Source organism: Cyprinus carpio, chromosome A9 (assembly GCF_018340385.1).
Source record: "Cyprinus carpio isolate SPL01 chromosome A9, ASM1834038v1, whole genome shotgun sequence".
In the NCBI taxonomy this organism is placed as follows: Eukaryota; Metazoa; Chordata; class Actinopteri; order Cypriniformes; family Cyprinidae; genus Cyprinus; species Cyprinus carpio.
Window position 1 is genome coordinate 11,689,497 of NC_056580.1, and position 27,400 is coordinate 11,716,896.

At 40.3% G+C, this 27,400-nt stretch overlaps 1 protein-coding gene across 3 annotated transcripts in view; it reads left to right on the top strand.

Annotated features, from left to right (window-relative positions):
- Positions 1-27,400, top strand: part of LOC109075079 (thrombospondin type-1 domain-containing protein 7B-like) — a 178,654-nt gene that overhangs the window by 60,018 nt on the left and 91,236 nt on the right. For all 3 annotated transcript variants that reach the window (XM_042763480.1, XM_042763479.1, XM_042763481.1), the window contains one exon: positions 22,587-23,427. In XM_042763480.1, coding sequence (XP_042619414.1) covers positions 22,587-23,427 — 841 coding nt within the window. The remainder of the gene's footprint in view (positions 1-22,586; positions 23,428-27,400) is intronic.

The window sequence follows — 27,400 nt, forward strand, 5'->3', positions numbered from 1 at the left end:
GCACAGCTAGTCCAGCCACTTAATTTTACTGCAATAAAATGTCCTTATTTGCAAATGTCAAATGTGTTATTTGATGGCTGTGTATTTTAGTCTTTATTAAATAACTTCACAGATTCAATAAAGACAGATTGTGATGTTTCTGGCCTCTTAATGAGACTGCTACCTGCCTGATGTGCAGTTGCTGTTTTCAAGAAACAGTATTTCAGGCATCATTAGTCCACTGAACATGTAGAGCAGTGTGCTGCTGTAGATGTAAGGCAAACTAATAACTAATAAATGTGTATAATGATTCATTCTACATGTTAAATTGTTCCGCCAGTAGGTGGCGCCAATTGACTATCTTTATGAGCGAGTCAAAGAATCATTCACTAAACTGATTTGTTTAAAAACACTGGTTTATTCAGCGTCAAATCAGGTGTCTTGTTTATTTTTGAGTCATTGAATCATGCACTCAAATGATTCATTCAAACACACAGATTCATTCTGAGGAGCGAAAAATCACTGCCGTGTGTTGCTTGCAAACACTTAGTGCTAATGCTTTGTTTGGAACTTACATGGCGGAGCAAAAACAAAGAAAATAAATGCCCGGGTCACACACAACACGTTTTTGTATGACAAACATGGACAGTGGGATGGGAAAAGATCACAGGAAGACTGTAACAGAAATGCTGCTCTAGATATAGCATATTTCCCCAGTTACAAGTGAAGGTGAAAGTCAATGGGGTCCAGAACAACACTGGACCCCACTGACTTACATTGTTTGGACAAAAATTCATTTTTTCAAAGCATACTTTTCGTTGTCCACGGAAGTCAGTGACATGAGGTTGAGTAAATGGCCTGCATTTGTGCCTAAAATATATATATATAAAAAAAGTTATTAAATATCTATTTACACATATAAGAGGTAACTCCAATAAACACATACTGGAAGTTTCATAACTTCAAGTAACTCCCCAGTTTAAGATATGGATTTTTAGTTGCCACCCTTTTAAAACGGCAGGATTTGAAATTGTCACGATTTTCCACTACACATCCCTTAACATGCATTTCAGGATGGTGTGCTCTTACAGCTCATGTCAGTCCATCAATCATAAGAGCACTACTGCCGTGAGGGTAAGATGTCGAGTCAGACCATCTGTCATCGTTCTGTCCCTGAATGTAGACAAACTGCATGGTGCAGCAAAGCTGTGATTACCTGTGGCAAGGTGGATTTAGACATATTAAATATTTTTTTTGTCTGCAATTATCTACTGTTGTTAATTCAGATGTTACAGCATAAAGGGCATTTTTAGGTTACCTGACAAAACTGTTTGTGCTGTATCAGTTGCCAACATTTCTTAAATGTCACTCGCCGATTCTGTTCAAACAATCTGAAATACAATACATATTTCCACCTTTATCTTAACCAGTCGCAGATCCATAAAATTGCATGTTTCTTTCAGCTGTGTGTGCTGTTCTGCTGGGAATGCAGATCTCAGGTGGAGGCGAGGGGAGCCTAAACGAGACGCTCCTAAGGGTTGCATCTCAATGAGCTGAGAGAGAGCACACAGCTGTAATGATAAACAGAGCCAAAGCTGCTGCTGGGCTTTTGCTTTTATACTCAGGGAATTTCTCCTTCAAACGGAGCTGGTTTGTTTTCAGAAATGAAAGGGTCATGTTCTCGATGTGTTTAGATATTGAAGGAACTGCTTCATGCTGAGAGAGTGGTGTTGACAGATACATGCAGGTATTAAATTTGATTGTTTTCTCAGTAGAAAGTTGTTGATATACTGTATATTTATTTATTATTATTATTGCCTGTAGAATCTGAAGCTGTAAAAAGACTGAAACAAATTTCTGAGTTTGTGTATATGCACACACACACACACACACGCACACATATATGTGTGTGTGTGTGTGTGTGTGTGTGTGTGTGTGTGTGAAAGTATATATTTCTGGAGAAATACTGATATCTGTACACATTTAATTTATATTTCTTTAGACATAATCATCATTTCTCTTCATTTTTTTCACTGGATAACTAAATCTGATGAGTATTTGCAGCTTCTAGGGCTGTCTGCCTGTGTTTTCTCTTCCACGAACGCTGTTCTGACTCAGAGGAAGTTCATTCACTGCTCATTTGTCTCATATTACGCGTTCATAACTCTTCCAAAGACGAGCTTCCCTTACACTTCCATGTTCAGTTCCATACATAAGAAACCCAATGAAATGTTTATACAAACATGAAGCTTATATACATGATAGTATATGATTTGTATGCGATTTTCATGAGATTTGGGGTATTTTCATAACAATACAGGATGTTTCATTTAAGAAATGTTAAGCAGGTGTACTGATTAGCTTTGGTATAAAAGGCTACAAATAACATATTTCAACGACATTATATGACCAAAAGTCAAATCAGAATCGTAAAATACTCAATGGTGGTTTAAAGAGAGTTTTAAGTAAAAAGCATAGTGTAAATCTTATAAATTGTCTTATAAAGCATATGATGCTAGTTTTAGCTCTAATGCACAAGTTACCCTGATGCGATTGTAATTTATGATTTATGACTATAATGTATATTGGGATCAAAGCGATGTGGGCCAGGAGATCATTAGACTATAAGCAGTGGATAAAACGTTTTTACAAAATGAAAAATAGGAGGCTGAAATGTTTGCACCGGTAATGCACTGTATAGATGAAAACAATGACTTTAATGCGATGTTTAAAGACTTTATGTTTATGTTCAGTTACACTACAAAAGGGTTGTTGTATTTAATTAATTTTAATGTTCAACAGGTTAGCTGTACACCAAAATTGCTTGTAAAAAAAGTGTTCAATTGCTTCAGGTTAGCTGTTTGTGGAACATCAATCAACTAATTAATAACAACTAAAATAAATCACCTAAAAAAAAACACCAAAAACAAAATGCTATCACCTCTTCTTTATTTTGCATAGTCTAAGAAAAGTTAAATGTACATAAAAGGAATTTGAAATGTCATGAAAAGTTTCCAAAAAAGTTGTACATAAAAAGGTTGGAACAAGTTAAATGTACATATAGGACCCAATTTGCAACTTATTAGGTCAATTGGCAACATGATTGGGTATAAAAAGAGCCTCTCAGAGTGGCAGTGTCTCTCAGAAGTCAAGATGGGCAGAGGATCACCAATTCCCCCAATGCTGCGGCGCAAAATAGTGGAGCAATATCAGAAAGGAGTTTCGCAGAGAAAAAATTACAAAGAGTTTGAAGTTATCATCATCTACAGTGCATAATATCATCCAAAGATTCAGAGAATCTGGAACAATCTCTATGTGTAAGAGTCAAGACCAGGAAAACCATACTGGATGCCTGTGATCTTCGGGACCCTTAGACGGCACTGCATCATCATACAGGAATGCTACTGTAATGGAAATCACAACATGGGCTCAGGAATACTTCCAGAAAACATTGTCGGTGAACACAATCCACCGTGCCATTCACTGTTGCCGGCTAAAACTCTATAGATCAAAAAAGAAGCCATATCTAAACATTATCCAGAAGCGCAGGAATTTTCTCTGGGCCAAGGCTCATTTAAAATGGACTGTAGCAAATTGGAAAACTGTTTTGTGGTCAGACAAATCAAAATTTGAAGTTCTTTTTGGAAAACTAGAACGCCATGTCATCCGGACTAAAGAGGACAAGGACAACCCAAGTTGTTATCAGCGCTCAGTTCAGAAGCCTGCATCTCTGATGGTATGGGGTTGCATGAGTGCGTGTGGCATGAGCAGCTTACACATCTGGAAAGGGCACCATCAATGCTGAAAGGTATATCCAAGTTCTAGAACAACATATTCTCCCATCCAGACATCGTCTCTTTCAGAGAAGACCTTGCATTTTCCAACAAGACAATGCCAGACCACGTACTGCATCAATTACAACATCATGGCTGCGTAGAAGAAGGATCTTGGGTACTGAAATGGCCAGCCTGCAGTCCAGATCTTTCACCCATAGAAAACATTTGGCGCATCATAAAGAGGAAGATGCGACAAAGAAGACCTAAGACAGTTGAGCAACTAGAAGCCTGTAGTAGACAACTATGGGAGAACATTCCTATTCCTGAACTTGAGAAACTTGTCTCCTCAGTCCCCAGACGTTTGCAGACTGTTATAAAAAGAAGAGGGGATGCCACACAGTGGTAAACATGGCCTTGTCCCAACTTTTTTGAGATGTGTTGATGTCATGAAATTTAGAATCAACTTATTTTCCCCTTTAAATTATACATTTTCTCAGTTTAAACATTTGATATGTCATCTATGTTGTATTCTGAATAAAATATTGAAATTTGAAACTTCCACACCATTGCATTCAGTTTTTATTTACAATTTGTACAGTGTCCCAACTTTTTTGGAATTGGGTTTGTATATATATCAATAAAAATAAATTTTTTGTACATGCTGTTTCATATTGTATTGTTTTTTTATTTGATTACATCATTTGCGGTGCTTCATGGGAGCAGTTCATTTGTTCATAAAACAATATAAGAGCACAGTCTTGTACCTATTTATCAGCATACATAGGACTGCTGGGCTACCGTCATGTCAAAAAAGTAATTTTACAAGTTTTAGAACAGATTCCATGTGGGCCTGAATATATCATGTCTGACACATGACATGAAATAATTCACACCCTGTTTTTTTTTTTCTCACTCAGTATCTAAGTGTAACACATCTGTGGAAGTCATGCACTTTTGATATTCTCTCTCTCTCTCTCTCTCTCTCTCTCTCTCTCTCTCTCTCTCTCTGTGGTTAGTCCAGGGAGACTCGTCCTCTAAAACAGCCTCATTAGAACCCAATCAGCTGCACATGAAGATTTGTTTGCTGGGTTTACACCTTTTTAGCAGATGGCAACTGTAGCGAAACACCTTAGTGTGAAGCTATATCTGGAAGACATTTCTTGTGCTGCTCAATTGGCAGTTAGTTGACATTTTAGGATGAATTCATCACCCAGCACAATTCACAGCTTTATCTGCTTTAATTAATATCAATCCAAAATGACTGAATATAAATTGTCCCTTTACAAAACATGTACACAAAAACATATAAACCTCCTAAAATTGTCCCTTTACAAAACATGTGGGTTAAAACCTATGAACCTCTCACCTTAATGTTTCTTCTGCACTTTTATTTACATTCTTACATTATGCATTTGGCAGACACTTTTATTCAAAGCAGCTTGTTTTTTTTGTGTCTTGATGTTTCTTTCAGACCCACAGTCTTTATGTTGTAGTAGTAGTATTGTTCATTTTAACTTTTTTTGTCAAGGGTTTCCCTTAGAATACAAGAATATTCAAAAGATTATTCTTTTATAACGTTGACAGCTGTGGTAAAGAAAAGGGACAGATATTCTTGCAGATACAAAGGACACTGCAACATAAACGGCAGAATAATTTATTCCTCCCTTTTGCATTTGATTTCCCAAGATGGCATGAAGAAAGATAGCAGGTCCTTTTTTATCGCTCTAATGACCTTAAAGTGCCATCATACGTGGCTCCATTACTAGTGACAAGTGTAAATTACACTGTCAGTCTTCTCATTGTTAAAGATCACGTTATCCATTTTAAAGGCATCACCTACCAGCCATTTCAGAAGCTACTGAAAACATTCACATTTTGATGTCTTCACATCTGTCCAACTCTGCAAGTACTGCACAAAATTTTTCAAATGCCAAAGTTCAAGAACCACAAGCTCAACAGTGACATTTTTCCCTCATGTAATAACCTATAATTTTTTTGCTACTTCTATTTGGTTTGTTATTTGTTTATTTTGCTCGTTTTGTTCTGAGAATACAGAGAATCTTTGAATGTGGTGTCATAAATGTTTTACATCAAGAGTTGACCCTGTCTCCAACTGCGTAATTTTATTTGTCTCAAGCTTTAAATCCAAGTAGATGAGGAATGAGTGATGAAATATCTCAGGCTTTCAGTCTCTGGATCTTTTCACGAGTTGTCAGATGATTCTATGCTGACAAGAGTTTGCTGTAAATAAACATGTTTGTCTGTATGTTTCTTATAGACTTTCCGTATTCACACTATTCAGAATGCAGCATATTTCTCTCAGCACGCAGCTGGTGCCGCTGAGGCACCATCTGTCCCAAATTACGGAGTATCTTCCTGAATGTCTTGTCTCAGCTTTTGTCATGTATCAGGAGTTGACTTCATAGAGCCGAGGTTCTTTCTCCTCAAAGCAGGCTTCAGCTTATAAGCTGCTCTAAAATGCACAGCTCCATAAATACCACCATTTCCCAGAGCTATGGTTTAGCCATATAGTATACACTGTAAATATATATACAACTTACAAAGCTTTTCTACTTTATCTGACACTTCAGAATGGCTCTCATTGATGAATCCAGGGGTTAAATTAGGCCATAGAGATCTGGATTTTTGTCGGAGAGAAAAGCATTGAATATACATTACAGAAGGTAGCTTTAGAAAGAAATATTTTGATTTATCTTAGAATTTATTACACAAATTTTAAGACTACAACATAGCAATAACAATGTTTTTCAGAAGCTGATCTAAGTGGCATTTAGGTCTATTTACAGACTGTTTAAGAGGTTAGAATTTAATATTTGTCAGGGGTGCGGGCTAGACAGAGGACTCAGATGCAGAGTAGGGAAAAGGAGAATCTTTATTCTCGCCACAAAACACAAAATAACATAAACAATAATTAAATGCTCTGGCGCCCACAGAGATCACCGAGCTGGCCGGCACACTGCGGACCACTCGCGCTGCCGGATCTCCGAACTACGGATCCTTAGATGGGAAAACAGAAGGTGAGAATGCAGCTTGGACACCACACAAACCACGGGAAAAGACAAAACAATCTACTCACAACGACAGACAGAGAGGCAGAGACATATAAGGGAGCTGGGGAACAAGCGACAGGTGGGGAAGACTCAGCTCGTGATCTGCGCACCCCTGCCACGATCAGCGCTGATTGCCCAGACCACGAGCTACCGAACAGACAGGACAACACAGACCGCAGGGGAAGCCGAGAAGGCACCCTGCACCGTGACAGTATCCCCCACCTCAGGAACGCCTCCTGGCATCCCCGGAGGACTCACCATGACGCTGATAAAACTGATCAATGAGAGCGATATCCAGAATATCGCGAGCCGGAATCCAGCATCTCTCCTCCGGACTATAACCCTCCCAGTCTACCAGATATTGGTGACCTCTACCCCTACGCCTCACATCAATGAGCCACCGTACAATATAGGCTGGCGACCCCTCGATGAGCCTTGGAAGCGGAGGGGCGGAGGTCAGGGGCTGAAGGGGGGAGCGAAAGGCGGGTTTGATCTTCGAAACATGGAAAACCGGATGTATCCTTCTGAACTGAGGGGGCAATTTGAGCCGCACTGACACCGGACTAAGCACTTTGGCAATAATAAATGGTCCAACAAATTTGGGTCCCAGTTTACGTGAGGGCAGTTTGAAGTTAATGTCCTTAGTAGACAACCAGACTCTCTGACCACACACGTAAAGTGGGGGCTTAGTACGGTGACAGTCCGCCGATGCCTTGTTCCTCTCGCCAGTCCGAGTGAGGGCTTCTCTGGCGATCCTCCAAGTACGGAGGCATCTCTGAATAAACGCATGCGCGGAGGGGAACAACGGCATCGGATTCTTGAGAGGGGAATAAAGGTGGCTGGTAGCCTAAACAGCACTGGAAGGGAGACAAACCCGTAGATGAGACCGGGAGGGAGTTATGCGCATACTCTACCATGGTCAACCTGGAACTCCAAGATGACGGTTCAGCAGACGCCACACAGCGCAGAACTCTCTCCAAATCCTGGTTGGCACGCTCGGCCTGACCATTGGTCTGCGGGTGATATCCGGAGGATAGGCTCACAGTCGCTCCCAGCTGTCGACAGAACTCTGTCCAAAACCTAGACACAAACTGGGGACCCCTGTCAGAAACCACGTTCACTGGGAGGCCATGAATACGGAAAACGTGATCTAAGACAATAGTCGCTGTCTCCCTCGCTGACGGCAATTTGGGGAGGGGAATAAAATGGACCGCCTTTGAGAACCTGTCCACCACAGTGAGAACAACCGTCTTGCCACTAGACAGAGGCAAGCCAGTAACTAAGTCCATCGCTATGTGTGACCAGGGCCGCGAAGGGACCGACAACGGCTGGAGTAGCCCTGCTGGGGGTCGATTGGATCCCTTACCCGTAGCACAAATAGGACAGGCCGACACAAACCTTCGAGCATCCTGCGCCACGGACGGCCACCAAAACCGCTGCTTGATTAACCTAAAAGTACGAGTCGCTCCAGGGTGGCAAGCTAGACTAGAAGAGTGGCCCCACTGTAGTACGCTGGTTCCGACTGATTCGGGTACGAAGAGCAGACCCTCTGGGCATCCAGTGGGAACAGAAGCGTCGCGCAGTGCCGTGCGGACCTTGGACTCCACCCCCCAGGCGACCGCAGCCACAACCCGTGCAAAATAAAAAAATGGCCACAGGGAGGGTGGGTCTAGCCTCAGTCTCAAAAACCTGCGACAGCGCATCAGGTTTACCATTCTTAGAGCCGGGGCGATAAGAAATGGTAAACCTGAAACGTCCAAAAAAATAATGCCCAACGAGCCTGCCTAGAATTTATTCTCTTGGCGGTGCGAATGTACTCAAGATTTTTATGATCAGTCCAAACGATAAACGGAAATCGCGCTCCCTCTAACCAGTGCCGCCACTCCTCCAGCGCCAGCTTGACAGCTAGTAACTCCCTATTCCCGATGTCATAGTTCCGTTCCGTGGGGGTTAACGAATAAACGATTCTCCAGCAGCCGCTGGAGCACTCGCCTGACGTGCTGGACATGATCGCGCTCGTTCTGGGAGAAGATCAGGATGTCGTCAATGTAAACAAAAACAAACCGATCGACCATGTCTCGGAGCACGTCGTTGACGAGTGCCTGAAAGACCGCCGGGGGGTTGGAATGCCCAAACGGCATAACTAAATACTCAAAATGCCCCGTATGGGTGTTAAAGGCGGTCTTCCATTCGTCCCCCTCCCTAATCCGAACCAAGTGATAAGCACTGCGGAGGTCCAACTTCGTAAAGATGGTTGACCCCTGAAGGAGCTCGAAGGCCGATGACATCAACGGCAAAGGATAACGATTCTTTACCGTGATGTCATTCAACCCCCGATAGTCAATACAGGGGCGCAATGATCCATCCTTCTTCTCCACGAAGAAGAACCCCCCGCCCCGGCTGGAGAGGAAGAGGGACGGATAATGCCTGCTACCAGAGAATCATGTATATACCTCTCCATGGACTCCCTCTCTGGACCCGACAGAGAGTAAAGATGCCCCTTAGGTGGAGAAGTGCCTGGCAACAGGTCAATCGCACAGTCGTACGGGCAGTGCGGAGGCAGAGATGAAGCTCGGGACTTACTGAAAACCGCTCTCAAATCATGGTAAGCCTCCGGTACATCCGCCAGGTTAACCAGCTCCTCCTGCAACACAGAATGAGCCAAGACTGGGGAAAATGCAGCACCCAAACACTGAGCTAAACAGAAAGGGCTCCCTGCACCGTGACAATATTTGCACTGCAATTTAAATTGCATAAATAATGATAATAAATGGGTATTTTTAAATAAATATTGTAATATGACATAATTTAAAAAAAATTATGATATACTTAAATGATAGGTATGACTTGTTGGCAGCAATCACAGTCTTAATGAGTGAGTTGTTAAGTCATTCGAGCCAATGGTTGATTGTTTGATTTATTCATTCATTCATTAAAGGAGCCATGTGTAATGTCTGGCAAAAAAATCAAGTCATACTCCACATTCCATACCAGATGGGGGTAGTATGCCTCAATAAAGTGAATTGGTCTACTCTAGAGTAACAAACGAGAAACGGCATAGTCTCTATGCTCCGCCCCATACCTTCACAACAACCCTAGAGCCATAGCCGAAGCCTAAGAGGACGTTTTGCCTTCAGAGGAACGTTGGGTGATGTCAAGTGATTTTGAAACATGACATCTTCAAGCTACTCCCCTTCACCTTTACCAGTGAATATGTTCATATTCGTTTTGTTCATATTACATTTTGAGTTGTATATACACATTATTTGAATTAAATTAATTTGACAGACAGCATTCTGTCAACATCATTGGTCAACATCAGACAGCTGATGTTGACCAAGCTAGCGCCCACCAACGTAACCAGAGCTGCCAACTCTCAAGCATTCACCGTGAGACACACGCAATTGACTCTTTTAACACGCTTTCAAAAACTTGCCCGCTCTGAATATAGTGAGTGAGTGCGCGCGCGGCCGGGGCGCTCTCTCTCTCTCTCTCTCTCTCGGGTTCATTATCATCGAAGACATTTCAAGCTTCTTAGGTAATGTTACATTTTAGCATCAGCTTGGTAGAGACGGGCTTTGGTAGATAACAGGTGAAAACCGGATCGGATCTGTGGGTAAGTTATAGCTAGCTAATTATCAAACGCAGCTACGGTTAGCCATCGCTAACATTAGCACGTTTATCGAACAGCCTTCGATACATTTCTATGTTATAACTTCCCGAAAAAAAATACGCAAACATATAAAACAAACTTCTAGCGAAATACTAACAGCATCTTACTTACCAATCCAAAAGAAATGTTGCAAGTTCGGAGTCGAACCCTCATTTCTTTCAAGTCCATCAGTTGTCTCCAGCGATGGAAAGCAGTGCCGATGTTTACTCTGTTTCGGCTCCTTTTCTTATCGGATTTGATTTGTGATTCCGAGCGCGGTTATTTCCCTGTAGCGGGTGGTGGTGGTAGGTGTCTCTTGCCAAGGGCTTCAGCCATCCCTCCTCTCTTTTTCCTGAACTGAAATTAAGTAGTGGGCTGTACCTTCCACACGATTGACATCAGGTTCAAGTACGCCCACAAGCCGTGCGAGTTATTCGTGTATTGCAGGTTGGCTGGTGGTTATGTTGCCCGCATACCGCCTCCCATAGCCGAAACTGGTATTACGACACCTGTCGGGCCGTTGCTAGTAATGCTAATGCCAATTAAGGTTGATATCTCTGCAGCACTATAACTTGACATCTTTTTAATGACATCATCGCCCTTATTTCTTCTCATTCTTTTGATGGGTGTAGGTCATTTTTTGGATATTTTTACCTCCATTTTTACACATGGCACCTTTAAAGTTTTTATGAATGGGTCAGTGATTCATCAGCTTGCTTGATTCATTAAAAACCATGGACTCATTCAGTGAAGAAACACTACTTTTTTAGAACACTATGTCAAGTTCAACTATCAAGTTCAACTTTTATCCCGAGGCCTTGCCTTTTTTTCCCCATTCCACTGCTTGCGTCTTGTGTCTTTTAAAAGCAAAAACATGTTCTGTGTGAATAGCCCCTAATGCAATCAGGCATTGTCCACTATCATGTTTGTTAACTGCATCCAATGTATGGGTCTGGGGCTCTGGGCTGTGGGCTGTGGCTGGGTGCATTTAATGTGTAATTTCACACATTTAGAATCACTGAAATGCATCTCTCAAATAGCAAAGAAAGGCATGACTTTATGCATTTGTACTAATTGGATTGTGTGATCTGTTCATGAACAAATCAATTGTTCAGTCAAAAGCCCTCCAAGGCACTTGTGAGATCTGAGCAATCTGACCACCTCAATAGGTGCTTTAAGAGCATTTTCTTCACTCGGTCTGTATGTAGTTTTTGTTCTTTCCATGACATAGCATTCTCTCTTCCTTTCCCTAAGATGTGCAGTTTTGTCTCCTCTGGACTGTATCTCTCTCCTGGTGCACTATTGCTGTTGTGGTGCCACAAATCTTATTTAGAGCAAGATGAAGGTGCACGTCCCACCTGATACTTGGAAGCTGTGAAGAACTCAGTTTATCTTCTTCCTCCAACCACTGAAGAGTGCCAGTGCAGAGTCTGTCCCTGTCTAATGGCTCTGGAGATAACACCTGGCTCCAGCAGAGGCTGACACTTCTGCTTTTCCCCACAAGAAAGAGGCAACGGGAAAGAGGAAATCAAAGGAGTGATTATCAAATGCTGTTCTTGTAGGAAGCACTACTGACGGTTCAATCATCATATTTATCAGTCTGTGTGTTCACCTGGAATCCATTCAATTCTGCATTCAGCGTGGAATTGTGTCAGTTTGTAATTTTTTATTTTTTTTTTTCAAATAGAAAAAAAGCTAGAGCAAATTCAATAAGCAGGTGCACCACTTTAGTAAACAGTTTTTTAGCACAAATAACCACTAACCAGCCACAATCCAGCACAGCTAGCCATGTTTAAATTAAGGTATTGTTCATGAAACATGAGCTGATTTTATTCAATTACTCATTTATTTATTTATTTTATTCTTATTTATTTTATCTTTCCTTATTATTATTATTTTCTTCGAGATTTGAGTTATTTTGAGGGGTTATCTGGGTGGGGGGAAGGTTTGTTGGGAGAGATTAATATGGACAGTTTTCTGGTTTATTGCTTTTTTATGATGTATCTTTCTGGACTGTCATTGCAAATGCTAATAAAAAGATTTGAAATAATAATGAAACATGAGCTGTATTAATTTCTGTGTAAAATATACACTAATGTTCAGAGGTCTGTCGTCAGTAAGATTTTTTAATGCTTTTATTCAGCAAGGATGCATTAAATTGAACTGACAGTAAATACCTTTACAATGTTACTAAATGTTTCTGCTTCAAATAAACGCTGTCCGTTTCAACTTTCTATTTGTCAAAGAATTCTGAGAAAAAAAAAAAAAAAGAGATGTTTCATGAGCACCAAATCAGCATATGAATGATTTCTGCAGTATCATGTGACACTGAAGACTGGAGTAATGATGCTGGAAATTTAGCTTTGCATCACAGGAATAAATTACATTTTGAAAAAGGGTATTTTAAATTGTAATCATATTTTAAAATATTACTGTTTTATTGTATTTCTGATCAAATAAAGGCAGTCAGTGCATCTATATAAATAATTTTCCAGTGAATTCTCCTTTAGTGTTGAAATGCAGTAAAAGTGTGGTCCTTGCAGTGTCACTTTAAACAAGGTCATTGTAGGATCTCAGTGTTAAATTCAGTGTTGTCACAGTTACTTCTCGCTGTCTGACAGAGATTAGCATAGATTGTGAGTATTTAGAGGAACACATCAGCGTGACAGACGATCTTCATCTTAATCTCACTGCTGTCATGGAAATCTGCCCACTTACATTTCGGTCTGATGAAGTTCTTTCTCTCATACAAAATGCACTTGCAGTTTTTCACATTTAGCAGCTGATAGATGCTCTCCATCTCTGGATACACTGTCTGAACTGAAGAGGCTCAGTGGCAGTGAATATGAACAAAATCATGTTGTTATCTTGAGAGTACAGTTTGGGTCATTCAGTTTTTCCCTGTAGGATTTGTGTCCTTGGTCTTCCGTGTCTGCTTTCTTTATTGTTGTCTTCTCATTGCTTTTCTTTACATTTTTCTTTTGCGTTGCCTCTTCGTCCTTCAGTAGCATCTGGTACTGGTGTTTCTGATAGCTTTAGAGAGGTGAGAGTGTATCCACACTCAATTAGCCCTCAGCTCTCTTGTGTCAAGAGTCATCTACACTACAGAATATATGGAATTATACCTGAGGGATAATATGAGTTTGACTGAGCCTGTCAGTCACTGCAGCGGCAAGCACCTATCTCTCTGTTCTCTGTGCGAAAGCAAAATTTAGCAAGGAATTTTTTTCTAGATGTGGTGGCGTTTGATTTCACCAGTTTGTTTTAATGCATGGTTAGTAAATGCACACAAAATGACACATGAGCATAAACATATATGTATGTGTGTGTTCATACACACACACACACACACACATACACATACAGATACAGTATACTGTATATACACACACAGATGCACATAAACAAACAAACAAAAAAAGATTATAACTAATGATTATAAATGTTGGGGGTAATGCTGTCTCCAAACTTCCACTGATTGGAGAAATTAATGAGTAACTCTCCAGTGGCTCTGGAGTGGAATAAGTAGGAAGCTTCATCGTTTAACTGCATATCAAACAGGGTCTGATACAACAGCTGGTATCGCTCTCCATTTCAAAAGAAACAACTCTGTCAATACTGTGATTAATATTCATCATCCATGCAACTGTCCAGTGTTTTTAGCAGCGTGCCAGACTGAAACAAAACACACACACAGAAATGCTTTCATATTTGCATTAAATCTTTCAGTTTTCTGAGAGTGGATACAGGATTTGACTCCCTCAAGATTATGAATACTGAAAAACAAAACACCTGATTTTCATTCACCTCGTGAACTGGCTGTGTTCAAGTTGTTTTATGAGATTACTCAATAAATAGTGTCAATATGCCCAAATGGTGAACATACTCAATGATCAAAAGAAAAATTTCGCTGTGTTAATTGTCGCCAACATGGCTTTAGTAATGGATATATTTCAGAAAAAATTTTAATAGTAAGGCGTGGCCAAAGCCAGTGAAAGTACTTAATTACCTGTTTTGGAAGTCCTTGTTAGAAAAAACAGTCAAGCAACAGAAAAGGACAGCAGTTTGTAAGTGTTTTGCCTTGTTTTCTCATTAGACTAAAGCACAGATCTTCGTTGCTAGGAAACTTTGTTTCATTTACTGTGTTTTTTACCATACAGTACGTGCTGAAGTGGCATTTGTTCTCACGTTTGCCTATCGCGGGACTCCCCAGTTTCGGTCTGCTAAATAGTAGGGCGTGGCCAGCTGACTTCAATAACAGGTAATCAGGCAAATAAAAAAGTGGGTAGTTCACCGCGGCAGCGGTCGTGGCAGCCCTCGTGTGAAGCCTGACGAGTGTAAAGACAACGACTTTACCTGTGCGATTCCACCAAGCAAGGACACCGACAAGGCACTTGAGTATTGATTTTCTCCCCTTTTTCTTTTGTTTTTGTACAGCTTGTTCTCAACTACTTATTTAGGTCACTTGTACTCACTATGTGCTTTCAGATCTCTACTATTACTACGAACACTCGGAGAGCTCGCACTGAACATCGGAGGCAGGCCTATCCCAAAAATCTACGGCCTGTCCCTCTGACCTCTACTACTTTACTCTCTATTGCGGTTGGTCTCTGGAACTGCCAGTCTGCTGTTAACAAAGCAGATTTCATTTCTTCTATTGCTACTCATTCCAGTCTCAACCACATGGCCCTAACTGAGACTTGAATCAAACCTGAAGACACTGCCACTCCCGCAGCCCTCTCCACTAATTTCACTTGTTCCCACACCCCTCGTACGACCGGGAGGGGTGGAGGTACTGGTTTCCTTATCTCAAAAGAATGGAAATTTGATCTTCAACCATCTCTTACAGGTAACGGTTAATTTTAATCACATGCAATTACTATAACCCACCCTGTTAACATCCACTTTGTGGTCGTTTATCATCCCCCAGGTCAATTGGGAAACTTCTTGGAGGAGTTGGATGTGTAACTATCAAGCTTTCCTGAGGATGGTACTCCTCTGGTACTGCTTGGTGACTTCAACATCCACCTAGATAAACCCCAGGCTGCTGACTTCAACACTCTCCTAGCCTCATTTGATCTCAAATGAGCGTCTACTACAGCGACTCACAAATCAGGCAACCAACTGGACCTCATCTACACGCGCTGTTGCTCCATGGACAACACTTTAGTTGCTCCAATGCACACCTCAGACCACTTCCTCATAACTGCTAACCTCACACTTACTCCTGAAGCAGCACATGCTCCTCTGCAGGTCACCTTTCGACAGAACCTATGCTCACTCTCTCCATCTCGCCTGTCCTCTTTGGTTTCATCCTCACTTCCTTCACTCGCTTAGTTTTCAGCTCTGGACACAAACAGTGCTACTGACACTCTTTGCTCCACTCTGACCTCTTGCTTGTACAACTTTTGCCCATTGTCATCCAGACCAGCATGCACCACCCCATCTGCCCCCTGGCTGTCCGATGTTCTCCGTGAACATTGCTCTAAACTCATGGCTGCAGAGAGGAAATGGCATAAATCAAGAAACTCTACCGACCTCAGTGTGTATCAGTCTCTCATCTCTTCCTTCTTTGCAGATGTCTTCACTGCTAAAACATCATACTACCACAACAAAATTAACAACTGTTCTGACTCTCACACACTTTTCAAAACTTTCTCTTCTCTTCTTAGTCCACCTCCACCTCCTCCTTCATCGACTCTTACAGCCGACGACTTTGCAGTTTTCTTCACAAATAAGACAAGAATCATCAGTGACCAATTTTCCACACCACAGGCGGATGATAACTTCATAACAACGAATACACACTCTCTCTCCTCCTTCTCTCCACTCTCAGAGATGGACGTTTCCAAACTTATCCTGTCCAGTCATCCTACTACTTGTCCACTTGATCCGATTCCCACTCACCTCCTTCAAGCGATTTCTTCTTCAGTAATACCTTCACTTACTCACATTATCAACACCTCTCTTCACTCTGGTACAGTTCCCTCAGCATTTAAGCAGGCTCGGGTAAGCCCACTGCTTAAGAAACCATCTTTAAATCCAGGACTTCTAGAAAACTACAGACTGGTATCCCTTCTTCCATTCATTGCAAAGACACTTGAGCGAGTCGTGTTCAACCAACTCTCTGTGTTTCTTGTACAGAACAACCTCATGGACAGCAACCGATCTGGCTTCAAAAGCAGCCACTCAACTGAGACTGCCCTGCTCTCGGTTACTGAAGCCATGTGACTGGCAAGAGCAGCTTCCAAATCCTCAGTACTCATCTTGCTGGAACTGTCTACTGTCCACAATCAGAAAGATGGGCATCTCTGGAACCGCACTCCTGTGGTTCAAGTCCTACCTCTCAGATAGATCCTTCAGGGTGTCTTGGAAGGATGAAGTTTCTAAGTCACCACTTCTTGCTACTGGGGTTCCTCAAGGCTCAGTACTTGGACCACTTCTCTTCTCCATCTACATGACGTCATTAGGATCTGTCATTCAGAAGCATGGCTTTTCCTATTACTGCTATGCTGATGACACTCAACTCTACCTCTCATTCCAACCAGATGATCCGACGGTAGATGCTCGCATTGCAGCCTGTCTGAGTGACATTTCAAGCTGGATGAATGACCATCACCTTCAGCTCAACCTTACTAAGACAGAATGCTGGTGGTTCCAGCTAACCCATCGTTAAATCACAACTACTCTATACAGCTGGGTTCGTCAACCATAATGCCTTCCAGGACAGCCAGAAACCTAGGAGTTGTGATGGATCATCAGTTAAGCTTCACAGACCATATTGCTACACAACCCAGTCCTGCAGATTTGCCCTATACAACATTAGGAAGATTAGACCCTTCCTGTCAGAGCAAGCCACCCAACTTCTTGTCCAAGCTCTTGTTCTCTCCAGACTGGACTATTGTAATGTTCTCCTAGCGGGCCTTCCTGCATGTACTATCAAGCCTCTACAACTGATCCAGAATGCAGCAGCGAGGGTTGTCTTCAATGAGCCAAAAAAAGCTCACGTTACTCCTCTCCTCATCAGGTTACACTGGCTACCAGTAGCTGCTTGCATCAAATTCAATGATGCTTGCCTACAAGACGACCACTGGCACAGCAACGATATACCTAAACTCACTAGTTCAAACTTATGCGCCCTCCAGAAGCTTGCCTTCTGCAAGTGAACGGCGCCTTGTGGTGCCATCCCAAAGAGGTTCAAAATCACTCTCATGGACCTTTTCCTGGACTGTGCCCGGCTGGTGGAATGACCTCCCAATCTCAGTTCAAACATCCGAGTCTTTACTCATTTTCAAAAAACATCTAAAGACTCATCTTTTTTGCCAGCACTTGTACTAATATAGCACTAATATTAGCACTTACCTTTTCTTTTCTTGTCTATCCTATTCTTGAAAAAAAAAAAAAAACCTTGCTACGAGTTCTGTGCTAGACTAACTGAGACTTGTCATGGCACTTGTATACTGTTGTTGTTCTCTTGTTGGTCTGATTGCCTCTATTGTTCTCATTTGTAAGTCGCTTTGGATAAAAGCATCTGCTAAATGATTAAATGTAAATTTAAATGTAATGTAAAAACAGGAATTAGGTGATGGTCTAGCAATAAATGTACTGTAACTGCATAGTGGCACAGTGAGATTGAATATCTACTTATTTTAATGTATTTTTTTAATTGAATTATATTATTAATAATTAAGATATTTTATGTATTTAAGTCTGTTTCAGTTAAAAGGATATGGTCTAAAATCAGATGCTGTCATAAAATGTTTAATTATTCTTGGCTAATTGTATATGGTTTATTCATGCTTGAGATACTGTGAATGAAATCCTTTTAAGCAGCTGTGTGATTGTAATATTACACCTAAATCGTATGAATATCATGATTCTGGATGTGATCTTTCCTTGGATTTGATTTTAGCACTGCAGGTTTACCAGAGCTACATTTCGACACTATATATTTTAACTTACTGACAGACCTGGAGGGGCGGTGTGTGTGTGTGTGTGGTGGGGGGGGGGGGTGGTGGGGGGGGGTGCAATTTAAGAGATGCTACTGTTAACACTTCTTGTGTACTCCTCACCTCCAACATCTGGAGTGTTAACTGTAGCTCTATCTGGCTGGATGAGCCTGAGATGTTTGTGTTCAGCAGATGAGAGCATCACTGAGTGCAGCTGACTGAACTCCACTCAGTTATTAAGTAATTAAACATCAGTCATCAATACTTCTCATCAGTCCAAACAGACACCTGGATGAAATTAAGAGCACTAAAAGATGGATGGACTACAAGTTTATAACCACGTGAAGTGCTGTATATACGAATTCAATAATTAAGCACTCGCTAGACTGAATAAATTAAATGCGACAGGATTCAGCATGATATGAATAATTTAGTACCTTGCATAACAGTTAATTTCAAGCTTGAGAATCATTTGCATATTGATGGATATTTTTCAAACTTTTCTGTTTATTTTAGCCATACGAGAATAGTAGGGGGATTTCTTCTAAACAGCTGGTAATAAAAATCATGGCATAGTGAACACATTTAAGTAAGCATAGAATAAAGTCTTTATCAAATTTAATGTTCCTGCAGCTCTATTGTTAAAGCATGGCAACACTAGGGTCATAGGTTTAATTCCCAGAGAATGCACAATGACATGTTTATCCCGAAGAAACACTTTGGATAAAAGTGTCTGTCAAATGCAAAAATTTACCTGTAAATGCAACAAACATCTACAATGATAAACTGACAATCCAACAGCCAAAACATTCAGAACAGTGCTAAAAAACTCTGAATGCAATAGTATCTGTTACATTTCTGTTATTTACTCACCCTCATGTCTTTTTTAAACTCTTTATTTTGTTTCAGGAGCACAATTTTTTATATATTTTATATATTATTTAATGAAAACAATTTGCAAAAAAGATATATGTTTGAAAGATAAAAAAGAATAAATGACTCATTTGCATTAATTATTTTGGGTTGATTATTCTTTTAGCATCTAAGTGGAATATTATTGTACATGCATTAACAAAAACGATCATCACACTTGTATTCAATCAGGCTGTGAGTGAAAGGAATAGGTCAGATAGGCCTCACAGTGTGTCAAGCTCCCTGCCGCTCTCTTGATGTTATGACAAAAGCTGTAATGAATGGAGCGATACCACAAGCTGTACGTGTGACCAAAAGAGGGGCAGTGAGATGAGAAGGGTCTGGCCAGTGATGGACTGTGTGATTATTCAGCCCTGGAGGTGTAGATCTCTGGAAAGGAATGGTTTGTTGTGTTTGCTGCTGCTCTGTCAGTGTAATCTCACTGAATCACGCTGCTATAAATCACCCGCACAGCACAGCTGGTGCTGGAAAAGCCGCAGTGGATGGGATGAGTCGTTCAGAAACACCTTGAGCGGACCAGGTGCACTGGATTGAGAAGAGCGAGTGGCTTGTTAGAGATCAGTGATTCACTGATTTTATGAGCTGGCTGGATCATCAACAATCAGCAGTTGTGTGTGTGTGCAGGCATGTGCACATGTTGAGGATATTTTTTATGTCAGTTCTGCAAACTGACCGCTTTACCCAAAGCACCAGTGGGATAAAGGTGAATTGGTTTCACATAGCCAGATATTTGATCCACACAATGTCTGATCCATTTTGCTCATTATTTTGGCTATGAACTGACAAATGCTTACGTATATACTGTACAAATACAAAATTCAAGACATGTGGCCAATAGAAGATCGGGATGGCCTCTAAACTGAATTAAAATAATGTAAACTTTAAATCTATAGGACTGGAGCATTGCGGTAAAGTGAAGTAGATTACATATTTCTACATTTTATATGTATTATATGTAGAATTATGTTTTAAAAAAACAAACAAACAAACAGAAACAAAAAAAAGAAAAGAAAAAGATGCTAGAGAGAGAGACCATATTTTGACCATTTCAGTTTCGCCTAACATTTTACATGAGCAAAGTCTAGAATTACTGCAGCTTTACACAAGGTGGCGACCTAAAAATGAACATTTTCATCAAGCGATCAGCCATTGTGTTCAAAAGTTGACATATTCAGGAATTAGACAATTGTATTTCAGTTACTGAACATTCAGTCAACCGCTTTGTTCAAAAACGTTCATTCAGTGTTTTATTGAGCCAGTGAATAATTTACTCAACTGATTTGATCAAATATCCATTCAGTCTTTGAGTGAGTCACTGAATCATTCACGGAACTGATTTATTTAAAAATGCTACATTTGTTTAGTCTTTGAGCGAGTCTATTTAATTTGCTCAAGCAATTCATACAAAAATTCTGATTCATTCTGGAACGTCATCCTGTGTGTCTAAAATGTAAGTCACTATTAACTGTTGATCTGTGTTGTTAAAACAATGGTCTGAATATTAACACAGCTCTGATTACCTGCAGCTGGATTACAACTGTGTTGACAATGACGAGTGGAACAACAATACACATTTTTGTGATATGGCTAACTAGTCTAGCATGGAAAACAACACTAGAAAATCTGCCCAAATGATTAAGTACTAATTATTTTGTGCATCTGTTTAACAGTGTGCAGCTCTCTAGCATCCCTGTGCAGGTATATCTTTCATGCTAGGGCTGTGTTTGGCTGTCTATATAGTATATATTCACTTCTCACCACATGGAGTGGGTTTGTAGTGTCTTTATTCTCAGCGTTTCAAACAACCGCACTGAGTCTGTACCTGCTCATTTCTGTACAGCCTCACAAGCTGTAGTTCACATTCTAATGTCTATGAATATGATTTTGAGGTTGAGAGTGTCTACACTGAGAGGGTTATTCATATGTGGTCTGTGCAATATAATATTTGGCTTCTGAATTTGTGGTGATGTTTTGGCCTCTAATTTTTTGATGTAAAAAAAAAAAAGTTTAATAGAGCAACATTGACTTAACCAGTAGCGTGTTTTTGGGGCGAAACTATCACTTGTAAATAATCATTATTTTTGCAGTTACATTCTTTGAGGCTACTGACGCAGAAATTACACACGTCTTCAGCTTCAAGTGTGTATTTAAAAGAACACAACAGCTACATTCACTAACTGAATCTTGTGGGTTTTAGCCCAAAGCTTTATATGCAGGTACAATAACAGAGGAAAAATCAATCTTGATCCATTTGTGCATGTGTAGTCAGACTGTAAACTCAGGGGAAGGAGTCTGTGGGAGGCATTGAAATGCCTTTAAATGTTAACATTAGCTTGGTTTCTTTGGGGGAATGAACGTGAAATGATGGTGTTTACATATTTTGCAAATTTTGGCATAGGAAAGTGTGTGTGAGACGTGTAATTCCTTCAGTTAAATAAATAAACATGGTGATGTGTTAAACCTGTGGCAGTGTTGCAGTCTCATGAAAAAAAAACTTGATGTGCTCCAGTGAGCTACAATACTGTTCAGCAGTTTAGAATGTTGTAGCTGAGTATGCTGCTACTGTAGTTTGTCATTATTCACTTACCCCTTGTCATTCCAAACCCATAAAACTCTGTTCTTCTTTGGAACACAATTTAAGATATTTTGGATGAAAACCGGTTGGCTTGAGACTGTCCCATAGACTGCCAAGTAAGTAACACTGTCAAGGTTCAGGAAAGTATGAGAAGCATCGTCAGGATAGTCCATCTGCCATCAGTGATTCAACCGTAACGATATGAAGCGACGAGAATACTTTTTGTACATGAAGAAACTAAAAATAACGACTTTATTCAACAATTCCTCTCCAAGGAATTTTTTTTATTTTCTTCATGTACAGAAAGTAAAAAAGTATTTTCGTCGCTTCATAACGTTACAATTGAATCACTAATGGCAGATGGACTATCCTGACGATGCTTTTCATACTTTTCTGGACCTTGACAGTGTTACTTACTTGGCAGTCTATGGGACAGTCTCAAGCTGACCGGTTTTCATCCAAAATATCTTAAATTGTGTTCCAAAGACGAATGAAGCTTTTACGGATTTGGAACGAAATGGGGGTAAGTGGAGTAACCCTTTAAGCTCATGGTCATGAGTGCTGAGAAGTTACATAACCATTAATGTCAATGAGTTGATTATCCTTAAAGTTAAAGAGCTAATATTTATTCTTTCATCTCCCATTTTACAGGTCAGTGGGGCAGGTGCATGGGAGAAGAATGTGGAACTGATGGGGTTCAATCCAGGATGGTGTGGTGCATCCACTCAGAAGGCTGGACCACGCACCACTCAAACTGCCGGCACTCAGACAAACCTGAGACCCATAGGCCTTGCTTTAAAGTGTGTGAGTGGCACCAGGACCTCTTCGAATGGGAGGTTTCAGAATGGGGGCTGTGCGTTTTAGCCCCATTCCAGTCCAACGAGCTCAAACCAAGGACAGTGGAGTGCATCACGGCCCAGCATGGCATCCAGAGACGGAAGGTCCATTGCGTGCGCACCTCAAACCGCACGGCCGTTACAGAGAGGATATGCGAGTTCTTTTCCCCACGACCGGCGCTCGAGCAGGCCTGCCTGATCCCCTGCCCTCACGACTGCATCATATCTGATTTCTCCTCCTGGTCCGGCTGCAGTCGAACATGTGGCATGGGTCTCCAGCATCGAACCCGACATGTTCTAGCAGCACCAATGTACGGAGGAGCTAATTGCCCCAATCTCACCCAAACAAGGACTTGTGCAAACCTTCTGCCCTGTCCGGTTGGGGAAAGTGAGCATCACTACAGCCTTAAAGTCAGCCCCTGGAGCGAGTGCAGGCAGCCGCAGCACAAGGGGCTCTGGATGAGTGGTAGGACCATGCTGGACTTCACCACGGGAGATACAGAGAGGAACACCATGAAACGACATATCCAGAGCTCCCAGCACCACCATCACCACCTCCACCACCACCATAGCCTCAAGAGCTTGGACGTGGAGATCGGCTACCAGACGCGCCAAGTTCGTTGCGTGCGCAGCGACGGCAAGAACGCCATGCTGAGGTAAGAACCCCTGAAGGTATGCAGACGCATCTGGCGTGTCTATTCAATTTGCAATAATCTGTGTACAAGCAATGCAAGCCTGAGAGACAAACCCTCTTAGAAAATAAACCCCTTTAAGGTCTAAATCTCAGATTATGCTCTTGAAAGCAAGGTACTGCTGCTGCTTGTGTGAAAGGAATTGCTGTGCAGCTGGAATTTTGAAGTGACTCTGTGAAGTGGGCCTAGCTAAATCGGTTAGTCCTCCATTAATCTCCTTCCTGCTGCAGTACTATACAAGGTGAGCAGAGAGACATGCCTCTGGCAGCTGCAAAGGCAGCATGGGAGTGCCGGGCCTATGACCAGAACATGCTTTGGCATGATGGAAAGGATTGAATTTACTCTCTTGCTGCAATCTCGGCATCCATAGTATGAGTTTGGAAAGACGGTCAATCACCGTTACGCTGTATGTGCTTTATTCTCGTTTCGCTCTCACTCTTGGTAGAATTAGAAGTCGCTGAGATGTAGCTCATCCTCCTCTCACAAAGAGTATGGATTTCCTGCAAACTGAGGATAATGAATACTGAGGAACTAAGGCAGGCTTTGAACATGACTTTAAAGATGCCTCCTTCCAAAATATTGATTTGCAGGTAGGCACTCCTGATAAAGGTTTTAAGTCTCAAATGTAGACTTTTATGTCTATATGCTGTATTTTACCTGTGTCATGGTGCTGCCTGCTGCCACTTGCTTTCAAAGGTAGTTTATGTCTACTAATATATATATATATATATATATATATATATATATATATATATATATATATATATATATATATATATAGGGCAGGGGCAGGGAAAAAAGGTATATATCAACAGATGAATTCCCCAACAAACAAAACAAAATTCAAACATTCTAAACATAATTTATTTATAATAATTTCATCCTTAGTTTAATAAAAGCAAAATTTTTATTTTATTTTTGGTTTAATAAGTGCATCCTTAGGGTATTTTAAGTTAACTTTTTTCATAGTGATCATGCTACTGTACTGACTACAATACACTATTTATACTACAAAATAGCATAGAATTGTGCAAACAGGTAAGTACCTAAAAGGATGCACATATATATTTCACTTCCTGAAACTATCTCTGTATCTCTGCAGATCTCTGTGCTCACATCAGAGTGTATTTACAGTATTAGATACAATTAGTTCACGCTAAATTAAGACAAAGCTAAAGGAATCATTTGTTATTATGGGTCTCATAATTTGCAGTTATAAAAAGTTTAAAATGATTCCTATCAAATGTACTGCTGAAAAACCCATTTTATCCTTAGGAATTGTATATATATAATTTTATATGCAATTTTATATATAAATGAAATTGTATATAAAATTATGAAATTATATAAATATGTTTTATATCTGTAGTATGGGTGGATTATGGTCTTATATGAAGACAGTTCTTCATGTGTCAGTTTAAACAGACTGTAAAATGGGGATCATCCCTTGTTAATCCACATGTCAGGTGAAAAGAGGCTGCTATGCTTTCACATACAAATTTCTTCATTATTCATGCTTTTTTGCCATCATGCATTTGCCATTTTTGCCATTTTTCACATTACCTGCCATTGGTTTATGAAGACAAAAGCTTATGAAATTAGAGTTAACGTAGTGAATCTTTGCATTTTTTGCATTTTTGCAATCTTTGCAAAATTCAAAGGATTTATCAATGCCTAGAAGCACAGTGAAGTCTATTATTAAGAAGTGGAAGGTATTTGGCACAATACACACCCTCCCTGGATCAAGACATCGCTACAAAACTAGAAGAAAGAGCCAGAAGGAAACTGGTCAGAGAGGCGACCAAGAGACCTACAGCAACTCTGAAGCAGCTGCAGGAATTTATGACAAAGAGTGGTCATTGTGTGCATGTGACAACAATATCACAAATTCTCCACAAATGTGGCTTGTATGGGAGAAATGCAAGAAAAAAGGCACTCCACAAGAAAGGCCACATGCAGTCACGAAGATGAGTCCTCGAAGATTCTGAGGCAGATGAGACTAAACTTGAATTATTTGACCTCAACACTAAATGATATGTCTGGCAGAAATACAATATAGCTCACCATCCAAATAACAGCATTCCTCCAGTAAAGCATGGAGGTGCTAATATCCTGTTATATTATGGATAGAGAGTTGAACTTGTAACCCGAAGGTCACAGGTTCGAGTCTCAAGTCCGCCAGACATTGTAGGTGGGGGGAGCTCTCTCCACCTTCAGTACCATGACTGAGGTGAGACCCTTCAGCAAGGCACCGAACCCACAACTGCTCCCGGGGTGCGCAGCATTGGCTGCCCACTGCTCCAGGTGTGTGTTCACAGTGTGTGTGTGCATGTTTGTTCACTACTCACTGCTGTGTGTCTCCACTTGGATGGGTTAAATGCAGAGCTCTGACAACTCTGACATGTTGGTGTAATATCTTTCACTTGGATATTATAAGTTGCACTGAGTAAATACTATTGTAAAAAGAGCTGCAAAATTAAAAAGAGCTGCACAATTAAACAAACCAAACATGTGATTATTGTAAAAAGAGCTGCACAATTAATCAAATTTCTAATCTCAATTACAATTACAGATGCCATCATTACGTATTTGTTCACTTATGTTAAGTCCACTTATGTTATTCTGTGTGCTTTAAATGTATATTTTTTTTTCTCTCTGCAAGTTTTCTTAAGGGGTTTTCCATTGTTTTAATTTTAGTTTTAGTATAACATTTTAATACCATGCATATTTTTACTTTATTTATAAGAAGAAACCAGTCCAATGTATAGTTCACATTTGAGGCTTAATGCTATTGAAAAGCAATAAAAGTTTTTCAGTTAGTGTTTTCAGTTTGTTAATTTCTATATAAAAATATGGCATGCAGTTGCTTCAAACTGGTATCTTATAAACATCATTCAGTGTAAACTGTTATAATTGTAATTAATAATTGCAATTACAATTTCAAGGGAATAATCAACAATTATGATTTTTGTCACAACCATGCAGCCCTAATTGTAAAGGGGGGGTGATTCTTTTCTGTAGCCACTGTATGTCTGACAGCAAGGGCTGACTGTATCCTGTCAGTATATGTTTGTTTTATATATGAATCTTAGTTGGTTCAGTTACTGAAATGTCAGGTGTTCTTGCTGTTTTTTGTTCTTCTGTCTGGGTTTCCTCATTCCATATTTGTTTAATATGAATTTTTAAGCATCCTCATTCTCAGTTCAAAGTGGAGGAGGGTGTCGTGGTGGTATGTAGAGCAGAATGGGGTCTGACAGGTTTACTACAAGTGTAGCATAACAAGAGAGAGGCCGGGGTGTTATTTTACAGTGAGACGAGCATTCGCTCTAATTAACATATTCATTTATGAATCATATGTGCATGCTTAATGAAATGTAGTGATTTTAATATTTCCCTCCTGAGTTCAATTTCTGCAGTTTTTCCAATTATAGTCTAATTATCATTTAAAATGAAGTGAAAATGAATGCTACACAAATGGATTATGATATACACAAGTAATTTAATCAGATGACTTATATGGATGAATCGCTAATTAGATATCCAATTTGTTGTGCATTTATTCATATTTCATACCGCAGACATTGTTTCGTAGGACACAAAGGTGAAGAACTCATTTAAATATCCTTCACTTTACATTCATTACACTGTCTGGTGTCTGCTTTGCAAAAAAATAAAATAAATAAATAAATACATAAAAAATCAGATGAACTCGTTTGCTGTACCATCACTTAAGCATTGCAGTATATTAAGAAAATTTTAAGATCTCTGACAAATTATTAATTTAGTCTTCTCTTGCCACAGATACTCTACTCATATTATTAAATATGCAAATTATGCACTGTAAAGTTGGCTATGTTGCTATGGATTAATAATCCTTTGTTTTGTGGGGGTTTTGTAAGTTTGTTTTAGCTGAATCACAACAAAATGCACACACACA